Source organism: Miscanthus floridulus, chromosome 1, assembly GCF_019320115.1.
Source record: "Miscanthus floridulus cultivar M001 chromosome 1, ASM1932011v1, whole genome shotgun sequence".
Lineage (NCBI taxonomy): Eukaryota > Viridiplantae > Streptophyta > Magnoliopsida > Poales > Poaceae > Miscanthus > Miscanthus floridulus.
In genome coordinates this window covers 185,634,332-185,652,375 of record NC_089580.1, presented here as the reverse complement: position 1 = coordinate 185,652,375, position 18,044 = coordinate 185,634,332, and the positions used below count along the sequence as shown (strand labels likewise).

The 18,044-nt window shown below is 45.8% G+C and overlaps 3 protein-coding genes and 2 pseudogenes across 3 annotated transcripts; 3 read left to right on the top strand and 2 right to left on the bottom strand.

Moving 5' to 3' along the window:
- Nucleotides 1–35: 35 nt before the first annotated feature.
- LOC136550981 (uncharacterized) lies at nucleotides 36–3,292 on the bottom strand (annotated as a pseudogene).
- Nucleotides 3,293–3,469: 177 nt separating this feature from the next.
- Nucleotides 3,470–11,597, top strand: LOC136550951 (GCN5-related N-acetyltransferase 9). Its single transcript, XM_066542536.1, has 6 exons — nucleotides 3,470–3,969; nucleotides 4,071–4,142; nucleotides 9,896–9,983; nucleotides 10,768–10,900; nucleotides 10,981–11,019; nucleotides 11,238–11,597. Exons 1-6 carry the CDS (start codon nucleotides 3,723–3,725, stop codon nucleotides 11,301–11,303), a joined length of 645 nt encoding a protein of 214 aa, XP_066398633.1. The 5' UTR covers nucleotides 3,470–3,722; the 3' UTR covers nucleotides 11,304–11,597.
- On the bottom strand, nucleotides 7,041–9,581 carry LOC136510818 (uncharacterized; annotated as a pseudogene).
- Nucleotides 11,598–11,825: 228 nt separating the features above from the next.
- Nucleotides 11,826–14,555, top strand: LOC136550961 (mitochondrial import inner membrane translocase subunit TIM22-3-like). The gene is made up of 5 exons (XM_066542547.1): nucleotides 11,826–12,111; nucleotides 12,507–12,571; nucleotides 12,683–12,755; nucleotides 12,837–12,890; nucleotides 14,100–14,555. Exons 1-5 carry the CDS (start codon nucleotides 11,937–11,939, stop codon nucleotides 14,327–14,329), a joined length of 597 nt encoding a protein of 198 aa, XP_066398644.1. The 5' UTR covers nucleotides 11,826–11,936; the 3' UTR covers nucleotides 14,330–14,555.
- A 1,931-nt stretch (nucleotides 14,556–16,486) lies between these two features.
- LOC136550970 (1-aminocyclopropane-1-carboxylate oxidase-like) lies at nucleotides 16,487–17,470 on the top strand. The gene has a single exon (XM_066542558.1). It carries the CDS (start codon nucleotides 16,714–16,716, stop codon nucleotides 17,350–17,352), a length of 639 nt encoding a protein of 212 aa, XP_066398655.1. The 5' UTR covers nucleotides 16,487–16,713; the 3' UTR covers nucleotides 17,353–17,470.
- Nucleotides 17,471–18,044: the final 574 nt, after the last annotated feature.

Sequence of the window (18,044 nt, the reverse complement as noted above, 5' to 3'; positions counted from 1 at the left end):
TTTGGATTCTGATCTGATGTGGACAAAATGGATTATTTTTCTGTTAAAGAGTTGTTTGAGTGCTATATTTATTAATACCTTTTAGCAACTGGTAGTTACCTGTTCATCACCTATGTTTGTTTTAAAGTGACAAGAACATACCAGACAAATATAACTGGGATATAAGCTTTCGAAATGTGATTAGTAACTGTATCACACTTCTCTGGAAAGTAAGATGGTTATATTCTATCGATCAGCCTGCTTGATGATACAGACAGATATCAAGCAAGCTCTATCTCAGGAAGAAAGTAACTTCTTAAATGAAGATAGTCGACACTGGAACAATCTAAACTCCAGAATCTGAGTACCTCATTCTCATTGCAGCTACTTCATCCTTCATTGTCTGACAATATTTTTCAGCAGTTTCTACTTCCTTTTCCAAACTGACAAGATTAATTCCTTCATTCAATTTATCATGTACATTTGAAATGAAAGCTTGCTTCTTTCCATCCAGATGCCTCTCCATCGTTTTTATGTTGCCTTTCAGTTTATTCAGATGACTTGAAAGAGATTCAACTACGTTGCCCTCCTCTTTCTCACGAGCATGCTCAAGCCTTGCTCTAGAATCTTGAAGCTTCCTCAGCCTGATTTGTGGCTCCTTTAAGCGGGCAATGAGATGATTCATGTTGAAACCCAGTTGCTCTAAATGCTGGGCTTTCTTCATCAGATATGTAATTTCAGAAGCATCTGTATCACACAGTGTTTTCCTAAACGCTAAACGGTAAACAGTCGGCCACCAACCGTTTAGCCATTATTCGGGCAAAACGTCCCATTAAACGGGCTAAACGGCCAATTAAACGGGGTAAACGGGTGATTAAACGGAAACGGCGCACCACCGTGTAGCGTTTACACGGTGTTTAAACGGGCTAAACAACCGTTTAGGCGAACAGTGGTATCACATGACGTCTTGAGCACCTCCTTAGCCAAGCCAATTAGCAAAAACCATAATCCACTGTAAGGTAGATCTCCTAAAGTTTCATCATAGTTCACGAAGCCTCTGTAATGTGGTTTTTGAGGAATGAACTCAAAGAACAGAGGGTACTCCCTCATGGCTGCTTCAGCATAGGGGTCATTGTTGCTTTTCTTCAGGGTTTCTCGCTTGCTTCCACTTACATCATCTTCATCCGAGCTTTCCTCCCATTGCGAGAGAAGCCCGGAGTGAACATACTCTTCCAGTTCTAGGACAAGTTGCATGTTATGATGTTCTGGATTAGGGGCACTCTGTTCCTCCTCATCATCCAGGTTTATTACTTCACATTTATTCTTGGGCTGTTCGAGAACAATACATTCATCATCGCTGTCAACTTGTGCCAACTCGTCACATTTATTAGAATCAGAATTTAGATCTTCTTGCAGCGAAGAATACTTCTGACCTTCCAATTGCAATGGACTCCTTTCCGTGTTACTTTCTACTTTGCTTTTCTTCTAATTATTACCTCCATCTTCAGCAAATTTATCTCTGTGTTTCTTCTCCTTCCGTTTCATTGAAGTAGTTCTGCTGTCCTTAACACAAGCAGCAAGGCCACAGACAATCACCTTTGTTTCATTCTCATGACTTCCATTATCCATTTTCCCCAGCTGCTCTTCTACAATGTAATTGCTCTGGTCTCTCGTAGTGACTTGTGTAAGAAATTGATCAAGTGCTGGCACTGCATCACATTTCTCACTTACATTCAGTTGCGACGAAGTAGCCCCATTTTCACGATCTCGTAACACCGAGCAACCATATTGATCATCATCTTGATGCTTGTAGAACCGCCCACTGCTGCACCATGCAACATAATCTTCACCAGGCATTCCATATCTACTGATACTTGGTATCCACAACTCAGTTTCCACAAAGTCAATTTCCCTGGCAATAGACACAGGAGCAGCCTGATCATAACCAAACTGTCTGGCAACAAGCTGTGGATTGTACAGTACTGAATTGTCCGTGTCATCACTATGAAACCCAGTCAACATTGTTTGACTGATAACAGCAATGTAATCCAGCAACCACTCTGGCTTATCTTTACCATGACAGGTCACTAAAATGGTGTGCATATTGAACCACTTGGGATCCATCCAGTTCAGGGAGTTGTACCTATAGGGCCTCCACTCAAAGCATACTTCGTCCCACAAAATCTTTAGAGCCTCCTCGGATGTGCTCGTCTTCTTCCTCCGGCTCCAATACAATACCCTGACATTGGAAACGGGGAACTGCGGCGCCTTCAGCTCCGGCGGGCACAGCCTCTTGTAGCGCTCCCACATCCACACCTACAGCATCCAGAGCGGCACACAGATATCTAGACGGCCAGACACCCCATTGGCCACAGCGCAAGTAACAATCTTATCCATTTCCGCATATAGATTTGCCACCATCGACTGGCCAAGGGCAATGCGCTCACCAAGACTAAGCCTCGCAGCAAGTGCCAAGGCGCGCTCCGGCAGCTCGCCACCCCTCGACCGCAGCCTTGGCGTGACAAAAAAGGCGAGCCAGTAGGCGAGGAACCCAAGCCGCCGCAGCTCATCGTCCTCGCCCGGGCGTATGCCACCGCCGTCGAACCACTCGAGCCATACCTCCGCCGACACGCGGCGCGTGGCACGGGCGACGGGGTGGAGCTCCTTGATCTTCTCCCTCTCGACGACGAGGCGGACGCGGAGGTCATCCTCCTCTGGCGTGAGGGGCCGGTCCAGCGGCGCGCCGGCGGGGGGCAGACCAGCAAGGACGAGCGCATCCTCGGGCGTGAAGGTGGCGGGGTCCGCTGGGAGACGGAATGCGTGGGTACCCGGGTCCCAGAGCGAGAGCAGAGTGGAGAGGGCCGCGCGGTCGGGGGAGACGGCGGCGGTGGAGGCGGCGACGGCGCCGGAGATGGCGGACGAGGCGAGGATGGGCGTGAACACGGAGTTGCGGAGTGCGCCGGCGACCCAGGCAGACCAGCGCGGACAGGTGCTGAGGTAGCGGAAGTTGAGCGGCGGGATGGCGTGCGGCGGCGAGGAGGGGGGCGGCGTTGTGGTGCGCGGGGCTAAGGGGAGGGGAAGTAATGAAGGGGGCTTCGGATCGTGCAGGCGGCGGCCGTTGGAGGCTCGCATTTCTCGCCGCAGTGGATTGGGATGGCCTGCCGGGGAACCGCCGGCGGGCAGGCAGATTGGCCGGAGAGATGAGAAGTTGGGTGGGAGATTTGGGGGTCTGTGTGTTTAGGGCTTTAGGTTTGGAAGGATGGTGCGGGTGGATTGGCTCCCCAAAAGGCCAGGGATAGATGCGACCCAAATTGGGCGGGACATTTCTCATTTTTTTTTTAGGGAAGGGCGGGACATTTCTCATTTACATTCCAGTTGGCGAGACAGGCCCTGGAGGCCGAAAGACCTCAGGTGAGAACTGAGAACAACACAAGGCCCGACGGGCCGACGCATCTATTCCGCTTCAGCGCTACCGCTCGGCACTAGGCCGCCGCTCGCCGACGCCGCTCCTCTGCTCCCAGGGCTGCCCAGGCGCCCACCCCCGCCGCTCCCTCAGCCGCCGGCCGCCGCGCAAGAGCCGCGACCCCGTCACGTCTGCCCGCGTGGGAGCCGCGGCCCCGTCGACGTCCGCCCGCACGGGGACTCTCCGTCTTCGTCTCTCTCCGAGTGTGGGATTGAGCCGGCTTTAACCGCCTCATATCTCACACTCCAGGTGTCGACTGCCGAATTGGATCCCTGATTCAATGGAGGCGTCCGAGGCAGCACCGTCGGCGGCGGCCGCCATCATGGAAGCAGAGGATGTGAGCGGCGGGAAGGGCAGCTGGTACGTGCTTGGGGAGCGTGCGCTGATGGTGCCGTACATGCGGGAGCACGTGCCGCGGTACCACGACTGGATGCAGGACCCGGCGCTGCTGGAGGCCACCGCGTCGGAGCCCCTCTCCCTCTCGCAGGAGTTCGAGGTTCACCGCTCATGGACCCTCGACCCCCTAAGTTCCGCACCGCACCCCATCCTTCCGGTTTGCCTCGATTTAGTTCTGAGCTGTTGTGATTGATTCAGTCGAATTCCTTTTTGCTTGCTTGTTTGTTTGCAGAGCACACTTTCATAGTCTTGGACAAGGAGTTGATAGAGGGAGAGTTCGTGCCAGGCAACCCGCATGCTGAAGGTTCATTTCTCTGTTCTGCCCATTAGCTATCTGTTGATTGTGACTTTTGTCAATTTTGTAAGGGATCACGAAAATCATGCCTTGGTAATATATAACCTAAATTCGTGCTGACTTATATACATTTGTTCTTCTGTAATCGGCAGAGAGCATAACCCTAATGAATTTACAGAGTTTTTCACTAAAAATGTATGCATGTTTTGATATATGATTTTGCTAGGATGATTGTTCATCTGTAGATTGAAATCTTTCGAACACAATATGCTAGTGATCCTGCCTTTTTTTTATTTATCATGGACATGACAGTCTTTATTTCTTTTGATCCCAACGACAACAATATGGCATGTGACATGGATATCGGTACACTGTTGATCCCTCGCTGCCGTGCACAGTCAAGCAGTAAGCTTATCAGCACACTCACTCACTCACTATGGCTAGAGGTAAAAGAAGGGGTGAGCACAAGCACAAGCACCAGCGTTGGCCAGAGCTCTGTTCTTTTGGTTTGTGGCAACTGAATTGCCTGTTTTCATTGCATAGAGGTAGAGTATATACAACTCATATACCAACTATAAGGTACACATGAGCATGGCTGAGTACAGCCCCAACTACTCCTAGTACTAGCAGTACAATTCCTACCTTAGCCCACTACCAAGACATGGCTGATGTATTAGCTACCAACTAATGTACCAGTGGTGGCCTATTGCCCTACTGCTACAGCAACTAGGACAGCAGAGAATGACCTATTGCCAAATCTGTTGTGCAGCAAACAAAGAGTGAGAGGTCAGCAGCAGATTATGTCTTACAATTCTTCCCCTAACTAGGTAGCGTGCCCGTGCGTTGCTACGGGACAACTAAATTTTTGTACTAAAAATACACGGATCGTATGATAAGATAACAATACTGTAAGACATTAAACTGACATTTAATCCAAAAAGCAAAGTTTATGAAATTAACAGTCACTAAGAGCACGGCACCGCAGGCTCACAAACTCTACTATATAGACCTTTCCGTGATATGGCTAAAATAATGTTTTATATCGGCAAGAAGTCTCCGATGTTACAAACTAAATGAAGCAATCAAATATGTCAGATAAACATTGCTCAATCCATATATATTTGAACTTGTTTGACCAATGAAAATACACAAAATGACTATTATATTAAACTAAATTCATGTCCATCATCTATTCAAAGTGCACAAAATGACTATTATATTAAACTAAATTCATGTTGCTACGGGTTTACAAAACATCTCATGACATACAACTACACAAATAAAATATATGTAAAATCTCATTCCATCACAAATAATTAACATTAAAACAAATAATTCAAACTAATTTATTTGAAATAAAGAAAACCAGTACAATGTTATTGACTTCACCAAGACAGAGGAAAAGTAAGCGACAATTCATTGTTTTTTGTTTGTGAGACTAATATAACGTCGAAGATAATCTCGTACACCTTCAGGTATGTTGGCCTGGTTTTGGTTCCCCGTGTATGTGAGCAATTGTAGCAAGATGTGCTTGCTCACTTCATATGCATCCTACCAGATTTTTATACACATATCTAGTTAAAATGTAAGTAGGTGATAAAAAAGGAAATTATGTACAAAGAAGAATACTCACAGTGGAAATGGGTGTTCCTATCCTTTTGCCATTCCACCCACACATGGCAAGTAGAACATTATAACCAGATGACTTCCTAAGAAAGCATTAAATTGTTACTATTGTATATATATAGTAAAATATAAAAGGAGGAGGTTCCATTGCAAAAGTAGTTACCACTTTAAGTCAAATTGGCCAGCATCTGCAACTCTATGGTCAAAGTGGATTAAATCATCTTTCCACCAAGGGCATGATACTTCCATGACTTTATTTAGGACAGTAGAAACCCGTTGAATTATGGCTGTACATTTTCTTAGTGGTTGAATCTTGAATTCATCAGGTAAAGGATGAGGGTCTAATATGTAGAGAGTTCTGCTAGAAATGTGTATAGTAAAAGGATGATTTATTTTGTTTACCTCCATTAGTAGTGTTTGTCTTGTCACCCAATGCTGCAGGAGAGCCACTATTTTCTATTGAATTAACCCACAATGGCCTGTAGTGTACCTTTTGGAGTATTTAGTTATCCAGGAGTCATACGGTAACCATTAGTTAGTTGAAAAGTATGAATATGAAAGATAACATATATATTTTTAAATATTACAAAAAAGTTAAACACAATTTAACCACTGGTCTCATATGAAGCACAACAAGAATCAGCACCCATTAATTTGAAATTTATTTCTTTTCCTTCCAGAATGATTAAGAATTCCTTCTTGTAGGAAAAAATGGAGCAAGATTAGAGCTCCTACATTGATCTGCACCTATGCAGAGCCGTTGGCTGCTGCATTGGTGTCTGCAGCTTATCCATAGGAAGTGTCGGCTACAGCTGACAGACCAGTACATCTATTAATTTGTGGTTTTGTATCTAGAGATGATCGTTTAATCGTTTCAAAGACCAGAGCTGTCATCCCAAGTCCAAACTTCACACTGAGACTACTACTTTCAGTATATTAAAAACAATGGTACAACTCCACATCAGGGGATTAGAAAAAAATTCTCATAAGATTCATTACCTAGACTGTACATCTAAAAGTTAGCACAACAGTCACGGGTGGAACAAGATAGCTATGCATATATATATCTGATGTCTTACCAATGTTTTCAAAGCATGAACTGGGTCACAGTTGATGTCTACCCACTCATTTTCCCATTGAAACTCTTCTAGCAGCAATGGGTTGGATTTCTTGCCTTTGGAACCGAGCTCACAAATTTTTTGAAACCTGAATGCCATCTTACGGTTGTAGCTAACAAATACCAACTTATTCAACCTAATGTGCTCCAAACGGTTCCTCTTTTTAGTATGCACCTGCAACAACAACAACAACAACAAAGCCTTTAAGTCACAAACAAGTTGGGGTAGGCTAGAGTTGAAACCCAGCAGAAGTAATCAAGGTTCAGGCACGTGAATAACTGTTTTCCAAGCACTCCTATCTAAGGTTTAGTATGCACCTGCAACCATAGAAAATAGGAGCAAATTCATTAGATGGCTGCAGCATATAAGAATGCATTAGTATGCACCTGCAGCCATAGAAATTGCACTTACATGAGCAAAAGCGCTCTAGTTGCGCTCACAACCGGACGCTGAACAGCAGAGGCTTACAATTCGTTTTGCTAAACTCTGTAGCTTGAATGCAGGGCCACCAAAAGCATCCCACCATAGAACTGTAGTTGTAGATTACAAGCAAAACAATAATATAATCAGTAGCTCATCACATAGAGAATTATAGCTTAATTAAAAGAAAGTGTTGACTGCTGAACTGCTCATTACTTACTAGGATTTTTGCTATTTCTCTCTACTATTGCTAATCTCTTTGAGAAACATTCACCCTCAGTCCTGTCATAATCATCAGCTTGCTTGCTTATTTTCCTCGCTTCACTCTCATCAGGCACCATCTTCCATATAATGTCATTAAACATGCACCTTAGCTTTGTAGCTTGTCTCCTATCCTTTTCCTTTATGGCAAAGTACTTTCCAGGATTCAAGAAGAGGGCTGCTCCATATAGTTTTTGCTCCATCTGGTTCTCCCATCTCTTGTCATAGCATTCCATTACATCATTCAGTAATGATGATTTGTCTCGCAAAGTTTCCTTGATGGTCTTCTTTGCAACATCCATTGCTGCCATTATCTCAGGAGCTGCTGGTGTTTCATCACCATCTGCTATCCTCATAGCAATGAGAAGGGGTTGTGTTGCTTTTATACAGTACTCCACTTTTGTCCAAAATGGTATGGAAAGGATTGTGTTCTCAGCCTGCCGCCCTTTAGCACTTTTTGACAAGCTGTTGGAATGCCATTCCTCACTCACAAACAAACTCCTCAGCCCCTATTTGTTCTTATGCATGCTTGCTAATGTGAGATAGGAAGTAGAACAAGATCACCACCAATCTTCTCTCGCATAAGATCCAGAATCCTCCCATGCTTGTAGAGAAACCTACACACCTTCTTAGCCGAATTAATGTAAGAGCTGAACTCAGGTATCTTCCCAATGTCCTCCATCATCAAATCCAAACAGTGGGCAGCACATGGTGTCCAAAACAAAGTTGGGATCCTCTCCATAAGAATTCTTTCAGCAGCCTTGTAGTTTGATCCATTATCTGTGACAATTTGCACCACATACTCCTTCTCAACCTTGTCAATTTGTTTCTCTAACAAGTCTGCTAACATAGAAGCATTGGCTATCTCACTTGAAGCGTCAACTGAACCTAAGAAGAATGTTCCAGCTGGGCTATTCGCAAGAAAGTTGATGAGATGACGGTGGCTAGTGTCAGTCCATCCATCTGACACAATTGTGCAGCCATATTCCTTCCAAGCGTCCTCATGCTTCTTTCTTAGCTCCTCTGTCTTGTTCACTGCCCTATCAAGTAGTGGATTCCTAATCTCATGGTATGAAGGTGGGCGATACCCAGGACCATATTGCCCAATGAACTCAAGCATAATCTCCCAGCTTCTTGAGTTAATAGCATTCAATGATATTCCATTCTCATAAAAAAAATCAGCCACATGGTCATCTACAATTTGCTTTGCTTCCTTGCTCTTTGTGGAGTACTCAAGAGTGGGCTGTGACATCTTTTCTTCTGGACTCTTGCAAAGCAAAGAACTCACTGACTTGGAATGCTTCTGTGTTTGAGGTTTTGGTGGAGCAGAAACCACAAAGTTCGTGATTGATGCTTGAGCTATCTTTTTCGCTTGCTTTGATTTTGTCCCAGAACTTGGAACTTGCTTTGACTTTGTCCCAGCATTTGGTTCATTTTCAGCAGCAGCAGAAGCACCACCTCCACCTTGATATGTTTCTTCTTCTGTTTCTTTCTCCACCCCTGTGTCCGCAGGTACCTGAACCTGAGTCCTTGACCTTGTGACCAAGTAACCATTCATCTCACGCCTAACTAGTTCAGGTGTTTCACCACATTTCACTGCATCAGAATAGCCCCCAGCAAGGTGTTGCTTGAACCTTTTAATGCCTGCAGGGACAACCTTATTGTAGAAAATACATTGGGTGAACTCTTTCTTCCCTATGTCTGGCCAAAACCCATATTTCCATCCAGGATCTGATGATTTTGCCTTCCTCTTCTTATCTTCAGCCATGGCAGCAAGATCTGGCGGCAATTTAGCTAACGCTTGAACTATCAGAGATGCTCCAGTTGGAGCAGCTGACGACGCTGAGGCAACCCCTCCTGAGACAGCTTCATTCTCAGGTAGAATTACCTCAACAACCGCACGCCGTCGAGCATCCTCTGCAGAGTGGCACAGCCACACAAATGTGTCACAAATTGGTGGCAACAGGCAACACACAACAGCAGAGTAGCAGACATAGACAATAACCTTCAGAGGAGGCAGAGTGGTGGCTCATCTTGATGCTTGAGGCCTCCCGTGTTCACAACTAAGACAGCAGAGAATGACCTATTGCCAAATCTGTTGTGCAGCAAACAAAGAGTAAGAGGTCAGCAATAGATTATGTCTTACATACACAATCCAAGTAGGGTACTCTGAATCTAGTAGAATGACAATTGGAAATCGAAGTTTCTTGTAGCTTTGGTTTGTTAAGTTCCCATTTCAACAGCTAAATCTTATTTGTATTTAGTACTCTAGTTTTGATTCATTGATTGCCACTTGCGTTTTTGTGCTAACATTGATATCTACCTTATCCATTGCAGCTATGGTTGGTGATGTGAACATATATATGAATGACTCTGATGATATGCAGATCGCGGAGATAGAGATCATGATAGCTGAACATAAGAGGTACCTTCCCTATAATACTAAATTACTAATCATGTCCTATCAAAAAAAAAAAAAACTAATCATGTCACTGTTTTTATCATCTTTGACATCTTCTCTGCATTTGCATTGTTTGCACACATTTTTATTTGGCTTTAATAATCCAATGTGGAGAAGGGCGGGCCTGGTGCAAGCGGTAGAGTCTTACCGCCTGTGACCGGAAGGTCCCGGGTTCGAGTCGCGGTCTCCTCGCATTGCACAGGCGAGGGTAAAGCTTGCCACTAACACCCTTCCCCAGACCCCGCACAGAGCGGGAGCTCTCTGCACTGGGTACGCCCTTTAATAATCCAATGTGGACATCTTACTTGGATATTTGTTACCTGAATATTTTTGTTGAGAGATCAAACAAATTGTTGCAGCTAATTTATTAGTCCTTTTAACTTTCCATTGTCAGTTGCTTCACTAACCACATCAGTAGCATAGCATAGTTTATTAACCTTCAACTACGTGATAATCCAGTGCGATTATGCTATCTCTTGGCAACTGATTGTGTACTGCTGTACTGCAAGACAGACAAAATCTACTTATCGCATGAATCTGTTCTCTACCCATTTGCTCCTTGGCTCATGGTCCCTTTTTTCTGTCAGGATCTTGTTTTTATCTAGTGACAAAGTAGTTGAAGCAATAATTACATGTCACATGAAAGTAAAGTAGATGCTGAACTAAGGATAAAAAGGGGATGTTTTGCCATGAGAAGGAGGTACTGTCTGATCGTGCTAACTAAAACTTTTACTTTTTCTTGTTGCAGCCGTGGGAAGGGAATTGGTCAAGAAGCAATCTTGCTGATGATGGCGTTTGCTGTAGAGAAATATGGAATTCACACATTCAGGGCAAAAATTAGTGAATCAAATACGGCATCCCTTAAGCTCTTCAGAAAGTTGGTGAGCACCCTCTTTTGTCATATTCTCGTTTGGTCGCTAGTTTGCTTGATCAGAATTATATTTCTTTGGTTTGGACACAGGGCTTCAAGGATGCTTCATACAGTGCGGTGTTTAAGGAGGTATGGACTTGACTCGATACTTAATCTCACTTTCACAAAGAATCTGTGAGATTACAAAGAATAGCTTCTGCTAAATTATGTCACAGTTCATCAACATTGATGTGCCCTCATTCTTATAGCAAGTAAAAAACAATAGTATTTGTCCGTCGAAATACCAACAGTCACTTTAAATCCATCTAAAAGACATCAATTAGTAAAAACTCATATATTCCTTTCAGGTGACTCTGGAGGCACCTGCTGACTCACTCCCGTTGAGATTTCCTCTAACCATTGGAGACTGGTGACGTCTGACATGCCCCAAGCTAATTCCATGCGGACGGCACAAGAGGCTGATGCTGTTTGTCTGTACTATCTGACCAAAATTTACTTGGGCTGATGGTGTATGAAAAATCGAATAAAACAGTTGCACAGTTGTATTCAGTTGCATTACGGCAACATGGAACAAGTTGCAGTAATCTGCAGGCAGTATATGGTGTTGAAATCAAACTGGATATATCATTATGTTGCTCATTCATGAATGATGATACGATTTGTAATGCTAGCTACTGCCACTAGCGTTTGTGCACATTTTATCCTCAGCTACAATAATTTTTTTTACTATACGAGCTACGGTTTTTTTAGGGTGTGAGCTACGATTTTCCTATATTAGCCTGAAAAAACACCAGACATGTTTGGTTTGGCACTTGGGCTCATAGTTGTCAAGCAGCCCAACCAAGCCCAGCTAATGAGGGATGGGCATACCGGACCCACGCGTCAGAATCGGTCCTCCCCATTAGCACTCCCAATTCCCAACTTGGGTACAAACCCTTGGCCTGGCCGCCGCCCGCCTAGGGGCTATGGGAACGAAACGAAACGGGACAAGATAACGAGGCAGCAGGGGGGGTGGAGCAGGGAGCCACGGTAAGGAAACAGAGAAGATGGCGGCGAGGCGCGACACCGAGTTGGACGGCGAAGAGCTCGGCGGCGAGGGCTCCAACCCCGTCGGTGGTGGCGCGACTCCGCCGCCCCTAGCCGCAACCCCTGTCGTATGCGTCCTCCGCTCTGCTGGGGACTTCGCTGGCGGCGCCTTCATCGGATCCGTCTTCGGATATGGTACTCCCGTGATTTTCGATTACCTTGTGCCCTGCTGCTCTTTTCGATTATCAGGAGCCGTCTGGATATTTTCTGCTTTGTGGAATTTTGGTTCTTAGGGCACGTAAAGGATAGAAAAGCCCTTCTCCCCTACTAGTATATAGTAGTATTTGCCCAAATCATGGCATAGCAAATTAGTATGTTAGCCCTCCTCGGTAGTACTGTTCCCGGTTGTCGCTGCATCTCACACGAATCACATGACGACTTAATTTGAAATTTAGATCATTGTTTTATTTGCACAGTGAGCCCCTTATTGCTCTAGTTGCGAAGAGTGCAATCAACATGGTTTAATTTTTTTAAGTTTTACACTTGTGGCTCGTTCCCTTGATATAAAATTCCTTGGATTCCTTCCTTAGGACAAGGCTTGCTCTCTAAGAAGGGTTTTAAGGGCTCATTCAGCAATGCAGGGTCCTCTGCCAAGGTTCGTTTATCATAGTTTTTGTTCAAACATATTTCTTTGATGAAGAAATTGTGATGTGCCTTTCTGAGTTTCTGGACAGCTGTTCATATAACACAAAATATCTTGGATTAGACTTTTGCAGTTCTCTCTGGAGTTCAGAGTTTGGTCGTGTGTTTGGTGCGAAGGCTACGTGGGAAAGATGACAGTATGTATATACCTTGTTAGCCGGCCATATATTTGTTAACATATCTGAACTTGGATATGAACTGACATGCTCTGTTGGCAGTTGTCAATGCTGGTATAGCTGGTTGTTGTACTGGTGTTGCTTTGAGCTTTCCAGGTATTTACACTGAAGCTTTTCTTTTACTTTCTTGCTTACTGTTGTTCTCATTTCTCTTGGATGAGTATTTGCAGTCTTGGTCGTGTGGTAACTGGTAATCTTGTTGCTGCGTGTACTGTGTAACTCTCCTCGTCAATATATTTATGTGTTCATCTTGGATGGAATAGCAGTTATTCATAGAATTTTTGTGAGGGTGGATTCATGTGTTATATGAACTGCTTGAATTGAGATAGCTAGTGTCATGTTTGGTTAGAATTCTACCGTTTGGAGGATGAATCTTAAATGTTCCATTTTGGGTGTACATTAGGGATGAAAACGGATCGGATACGGACGGATATCACCGATATTACATTTGTTTTCATATTTCTGTCCGGATTCGGATTCGAATACGGATAGTGTCAACTATGTCGGATAGGATACGATTGGATATCGACATCATAAATATGCGATTTGAGTATTCGGATACGGATACGGTATCGGATGTTGGATATCCGGACTCGGATACGGACAGATCTCAACCCCTCTAAACGGATTCGGTTTCGAATACGGTCGGAAAATATCCGTACCGTTTTCAGATTCTATGCATTTTTCATGGGTTAGACACTGAGGATGAAATGAAAAAGTTTCCATGAACCTTGCCTCATGAGTTCATCCCGCATTATTTTTACAGTCAGCGAAACTAAATCTTTCTTGCATTATTTTGCGCTGACTAGTGGTTAGCCCAAGTTTTATCAGATAATTCATTTTTGCTAATGAATTGTGAATTGGACTAGTGGTTTATAAACATGCTCAGTTGCACATGGTACTCAATTTCATAAATTGCCATCAGCACCTTCTTTGAGAGAAACGATACCCTTCTTTTACAAAGAAAACAAATGTTTTGATAAATCATAGTTTGATGGGGATCGCGACCAGCACTTGGCTAGTGATACACTAGAAACATTTTTATGTGTTTTGCTTGATAGTTGCATGTTTCATTGCTTTCTGGCACTAGCCATGCATAGTGATTATCAATGGCTATAACTGCATTACATTTTAGCGCTCAACCGTTAGTATGTGGCCAATTGTTTCAAGTTCCGGAGGAAGTGGGTATTTGTCCATGTACTGCCTTGAAATACTATTTGGAGTCCCATTATTCTAAAACTCATTCAGTTCTTGGGGATTTTGTCTTATAATAATTCTCTTACATGTTTGTTTTTCTTTTATCAGGAGCACCACAAGCGTTGCTTCAAAGCTGTGCCACCTTTGCAGCATTCTCATGCATCATGGAGGGACTCAATAAGCAGCAGGCTGCAATGGCTCGCACACTTGGCGGGACTGCCGTGACGGACGTGCATGAGAAAGGCGGTGTTCTGCCCCCGTTCACGCTGCCACCAATTCTTGATGCATCTGATGCTTTAGCTTCATGCTGCTTAGCGTTAGTAAAGCCTAAGCACTAGACTACAGAATAGAGGGCGTGAGAGATGGTGCAGAAAGGTGACTTCAATCTTTATTGTGTTGACCCTAGCTTATGTAAATTTTGTTTTTGGACAAGATGTGTAACGTGCCTAAAATCCAGATTTGCTTCATCTGGCCAGTTTTCCCTTCATGTGTTAACGTTTGTAGCATGCCCTTGCGGATTCCGCTGGGTCTGGCATATTTATATGGGATAAGATTGCTCTATAACTGTATCTTTACGGTGTCAAATTTTGGCCTTAACAGCACTGCCTGCATTTTTTTTATCTATTTCCAGTTCCGAATTTTGGCTTTTATATTATTGCGTGCATTTTTCATGGGTTCCTATGCATTTCCTCATCAGACTAAAAAAACATTCAGATTCTAATATCACTCACGCTTAGTCTTCCGGTCCTTCTCCTTTTCTCCTCTGTGCGTGAGCGTCACGTCACGTCAGCGACGCTCGATTCCTTTCCCCAATTCACCCATACCCTTTACACCTTCCCCCAATTCTTATTCACCTGTCCCCTTTACACCGATTAAAACTTATTCACCTGTCCCCTTTACACCGATTAAAACTTATTCACCTGTCTATTCACCTGTCCCCTTTACACCGATTGAGACTCGCCTTTACACCGATTAAAACTTATTCACCTGTCCATTTACCCGTCCCCTTTACACCGATTGAAACTCGCATTTCATGCTAGGTCCCTTCCCCCAATTCCCCCGTCCCCTTACACCGATTCAAACCATGTCCCATTCCCCGTCCCCTTACACCGTGTCGGTGTTTCGAGTTACCACCGACGAGTAAATTTGTATTATTACGCGTCTGGCTCGGATGGTGTGTTAGAGGATACGAGGTTTATACTGGTTCGGACAGAAAGTCCATACGTCCAGTTCGACGTTATTGCTCGTGTTACTAGCACCGAAAGTTTGTAGTAGGGGTTACAAACGGGTGAGAGAGGGAAATGATCCCAAGTCTCTGGTGAAAGGAGTGAGTGGGTGCTGAGAGCTCGATCGCTGCTCAGCTGTGCGTTCGTGTCGTGCTCTTGTGTGGATCTGTATCGGATCATGATGGGTCGATCGGTTCGGGCTCCCCTTCATGGGCCGCCCTGCTTTTCCTTTATAGGCTAAGGGAAAGCGCGGGTTATAGCGGAGGAAAAGGAGAAGAGCGAGAGAGATGAAGGCCTTCAGGCTCGCCGGGTTCTTCTTCTCCTTCATGCGAGTCCCGCCAACCCTGTAGATGTCAACAGGGACGGCTCCACGTCGCGGTCCTATCCGTCACTAGCGCCATGCGCAGCCGTCATCCACCAGTCATGGCGCTCCATTCCGTTCTGGCGGACGTCGTGGTGAACTGACGCGCCTGTCAGTGTTCGTACGAGGGTTAGGCAGAACAGCACCGGTACGCCCGACACTGTTCTTGATGTGAATCCTCAGGTATGGCCCATCGTGGCCGCGGGTTACATCGGGGCGTGCCGGTTTCTTCCTTGGTGTTAGAGTTTTGACACAGGCCCATACGCTTGGACCTAGAGTGGTTGATGGCGATATGGGTCCCCGTTGGGTGAGACGGAGCCCGCACCCAAGGGGTCTGGCGTGGCGGAGCCCGTGGTCTTGGGGTCGGGCGAGGCGGAGCACAAACCCAAGGGTCGGGCGAGGCAGAGCCCGCGGCCTTAGGGTCAGGTGAGGCGGAGCCCGCCCCCAGAGGTCGGGCGAGGCGGAGATCGCGGCCTCGAGGTCGGGCGAGGCGGAGCCTGTAACACCTCCAGTGTTACATGAGCCCTTTAGCACTAAACGTGTAATTTTTAACTTGTTAATAATAAATTAGAGCAAGATTAGAGTAGAAGAGAACTTAAAAATAGAATGAAATAAAATACATTATTAAATAAAACGTTATATATATAGCTTTTGAATCTAAATTAAATTCGAGCTTTGTTGAAATTTTTCTTGTGCTTAGGTGTTGCTAAGTGTCTAAGTAGTAAACCGCTAGAGATATATATAGGTATATATACACTCATGTATTATGTTTTGATAAGTATGTTGCTATATTAATTAAGGGGAATTTTGCTGCAGGACATCGCTAAAAAGCCTAATATACTGACGGACACCGCCAAGAGCGAAATTTGCCCAGTACCATTACAAAATCGCGTTCATTTGCTGAAACACACTGCACCGAATATTTTATTCATTTATCAGATTTACGGAGAGAGAAGGTGGGGAAAATGACTCTTCTGCCCTCGTCTTCAACCTTGGGCGCACGCTGGAGGCGCTCGTCGACGCGGAGCGGCGCGGCGAGGAGGTGGCGCCCGTGGACGACCTGGACTGGGAGGACATCTTCTACATCCACGATGGCTGCCAGTGGCCGTCCGACCCGCCGGCGTTCAAGGAGACCATGCGCGAGTACCGCACCGAGCTGCGGAAGCTCGCCGAGCGCGTCATGGAGGCCATGGACGAGAACCTCGGCCTCGGCAGGGGCAGCATCAAGGCTGCCTTCTCCGACGACTGCCGGCATGAGCCCTTCTTCGGCACCAAGGTCAGCCACTACCCGCCGTGCCCGCGCCCGGACCTCATCACGGGCCTGCGCGCGCACACCGACGCCGGCGGCGTCATCCTGCTATTCCAGGACGACAAGGTCGGCGGCCTAGAGGTGCTCAAGGACGGCCAGTGGACCGACGTGCAGCCGCTCACGGGCGCCATCGTCGTCAACACCGGCGACCAGATCGAGGTGCTCAGTAACGGCCGCTACCGCAGCGCGTGGCACCACGTGCTGCCCATGCGCGATGGCAACCGCCGCTCCATCGCCTCCTTCTACAACCCGGCCAACGAGGCCACCATCTCGCCGGTGGCGGTGGCCAGCGGTGGGGAGGCGTACCCGAAGTACGTGTTCGGCGACTACATGGACGTGTATGCCAAGCAGAAGTTCCAGGCCAAGGAGCCCAGGTTTGAAGCCGTGGGCAGCCCAAGGTTGAAGATGAGGACAGAAGAGTCATTTTCCCCACCTTCTCTCTCCGCAAATCTGATAAATGAATAAAATATTCGGTGCGGTGTGTTTCAGCAAATGGACGCGATTTTGTAATGGTACTGGGCAAATTTCGCTCTTAGCGGTGTCCGTCAGCATATTAGGCTTTTTAGCGATGTCCTGCAGCAAAATTCCCCATTAATTAAAGTAGTGTACAAACTTATTTCTTCCCGAGTGTATCTCTATAGATAAGTATACGTTTAAACATACAGTAATATATGCATGTGTGTATGGATATTAGTGATAAAGACATAATGATATATTTGTAATTACATAATTATTTATATATTTTGGTAAAACACACCACATACACAACGCACTCATGGACGCCTGTGTGCACACCTAGCCTCGTCGCTGTCTTGCTGTGTGCTGGCCTCGTTGCCATTCTCACCTCTGCGGCCGCGCTACCGACGCCGCTACGTACTGCCCTGGCCATGCACTGCACTGCTCCATTCGTTGCCTTGCTGCTGCGGGCGGCCGAGGCCTGCTGCACCGCTGCTGGCCCTGCCGCTACTGCCTGCTCTGGCCAGCATCGTCACACCGTCTTGAATGGCGCTGTACGTAACCGTGGCCCCAGACGTAGTGACGATGGGATGCGTCGCTGCCTGGCCTGGCCCTACCGGCCATGTTGTGCCAGGCCATCCTGCCCATGCCGTGTTTATGAAGCAGATGACAGAGCCGCTGCTGTCTCCTTCCCACTTTTC

Bases quoted from the DNA above. Each gene is read 5' to 3' on its own strand.
- LOC136550951 (XM_066542536.1), top strand. From the start codon at position 3,723: ATGGAGGCGTCCGAGGCAGCACCGTCGGCGGCGGCCGCCATCATGGAA. The intron at 3,970-4,070 runs GTTCCGCACCGC...GTTTGTTTGCAG, and splicing joins ATGGACCCTCGACCCCCTAA to AGCACACTTTCATAGTCTTG. The intron at 9,984-10,767 runs GTACCTTCCCTA...TTCTTGTTGCAG, and splicing joins ATGATAGCTGAACATAAGAG to CCGTGGGAAGGGAATTGGTC.
- LOC136550961 (XM_066542547.1), top strand. From the start codon at position 11,937: ATGGCGGCGAGGCGCGACACCGAGTTGGACGGCGAAGAGCTCGGCGGC. The intron at 12,112-12,506 runs GTACTCCCGTGA...TTCCTTCCTTAG, and splicing joins CGGATCCGTCTTCGGATATG to GACAAGGCTTGCTCTCTAAG. The intron at 12,572-12,682 runs GTTCGTTTATCA...ATCTTGGATTAG, and splicing joins ATGCAGGGTCCTCTGCCAAG to ACTTTTGCAGTTCTCTCTGG.
- LOC136550970 (XM_066542558.1), top strand. From the start codon at position 16,714: ATGCGCGAGTACCGCACCGAGCTGCGGAAGCTCGCCGAGCGCGTCATG.